Here is a 1,840-nt window from a genome sequence, read left to right as displayed (position 1 = left end):
TTTGTCATACACTATAGATATTAATCAACTGCATGGTATTGCTAAACACAATTGCGTTTCTTATGAAGATGCGAAAAATTCTACTTTTCAGGGAAAAGAGACTATATGTGACCATAATTGACAAAAGGTACCTTATGGCGGTTAGGAAAATTGGTTATTATAGCCTTAAAAATCCAACTTCCTGAGCTCTAATTATCATGAAACTACTCCAGAGGATGCAAAAAGTTACTATGTAACTTTTAGAAACAATGTTTGCCCAACATAGCACTCACAGGTTGATATTTTTCATTATAAAGATGATTTTAAAAATCCGCCATAAGGTACCTTTTGTCAATTATGGTCACATATATACAGTGCAATGATAAACTTGATGATAACAATTAAGAGTGGATAATAATTATTATTAATGAACAACTTGATTATTGTAGAATAATGATTGCTTACATTTACAGTTTGTGTAATTTTCAATTGGGTTCTGAAATATAGTTACAGTTTAAAGGAAAAATTACAGGCATGTTGAGCTGGTTCCATTTTGCTCACCTACTTGTCCCGCAAAATAGGTTATTTCTGCGTATCCTGTCCCGTTTGTCCCGTCCCGTCCCGTAAAATAGTGACCACCTTAGTACCCGCCTACGCGAGTCCAACTACGCGTGTCCAATAAAGGGAAAGAGCGTATAAATAGACTGGACAACAAAATACATGTACATACTTGTACTATGAGCATCATCTTCTTCCTCGCTGTCATACTGACCATTTGAGTCTACAGTAAAGGGAAAGAGTGTATAAATAGATTGGACAACAAAATACATGTACATACTTGTACTATGAGCATCGTCTTCTTCCTCGCTGTCATACTGACCATTTGAGTCTACAATAAAGGGAAAGAGCGTATAAATAGACTGGACAACAAAATACATGTACATACTTGTACTATGAGCATCGTCTTCTTCCTCGCTGTCATACTGACCATTTGAGTCTACAGTAAAGGGAAAGAGTGTATAAATAGATTGGACAACAAAATACATGTACATACTTGTACTATGAGCATCGTCTTCTTCCTCGCTGTCATACTGACCATTTGAGTCTACAATAAAGGGAAAGAGCGTATAAATAGACTGGACAACAAAATACATGTACATACTTGTACTATGAGCATCGTCTTCTTCCTCGCTGTCATACTGACCATTTGAGTCTACAGTAAAGGGAAAGAGTGTATAAATAGATTGGACAACAAAATACATGTACATACTTGTACTATGAGCATCGTCTTCTTCCTCGCTGTCATACTGACCATTTGAGTCTACAATAAAGGGAAAGAGCGTATAAATAGACTGGACAACAAAATACATGTACATACTTGTACTATGAGCATCGTCTTCTTCCTCGCTGTCATACTGACCATTTGAGTCTACAGTAAAGGGAAAGAGCGTATAACCCCCATAAAAAATCTTAGCAAGATCTTGTGTGATATTATAAGGGTCAGTAAGATGAATGTAAGATGTCACATGGATAGGCATCTTGTAAAATCTTGCCTTGCACAATCTTGCAAGATCACTAGCAATAATTTGCATGATCTTACATGATTTTAATGATGTAAGATCACTTAAAATCTTATTTACAAGATCTTTTATGTTCTTGAATTTAAATTGATCATGCAAGATTGCAAGATAATGTATGTTCGTAAGATTTTTGCAAGATCTTTTATGATTGCAAGATCAAGCATAAGTTAAAGATTTCACATTATATCAAGACTTTGTAAGATTAAAAGATCATGTGTGAATTAAAGATCTTAAATAATGTTGGTTATTACAAGATCTTTCATGAAATCAAGATCATGTAT

General features: G+C 34.6%; 1 protein-coding gene across 1 annotated transcript; it reads right to left on the bottom strand.

The window, feature by feature from the left end:
* Nucleotides 1-475: 475 nt before the first annotated feature.
* LOC109580337 (uncharacterized) lies at nucleotides 476-1,417 on the bottom strand. Its single transcript, XM_019993366.1, has 7 exons — nucleotides 1,358-1,417; nucleotides 1,250-1,300; nucleotides 1,142-1,192; nucleotides 1,034-1,084; nucleotides 926-976; nucleotides 818-868; nucleotides 476-760 (listed from the first exon to the last, which is right to left on the bottom strand). The coding sequence occupies exons 1-7, from the start codon at nucleotides 1,400-1,402 to the stop codon at nucleotides 620-622; spliced, it is 441 nt and encodes a 146-aa protein (XP_019848925.1). The 5' UTR covers nucleotides 1,403-1,417; the 3' UTR covers nucleotides 476-619.
* Between the last annotated feature and the right edge of the window lie 423 nt (nucleotides 1,418-1,840).

This window comes from Amphimedon queenslandica, unplaced genomic scaffold (assembly GCF_000090795.2).
Source record: "Amphimedon queenslandica unplaced genomic scaffold, v1.1 AMPQUscaffold_13496, whole genome shotgun sequence".
Lineage (NCBI taxonomy): Eukaryota > Metazoa > Porifera > Demospongiae > Haplosclerida > Niphatidae > Amphimedon > Amphimedon queenslandica.
The sequence above is the reverse complement of the archived record's forward strand: the minus strand, read 5'-3'. Positions and strand labels throughout refer to the sequence as shown.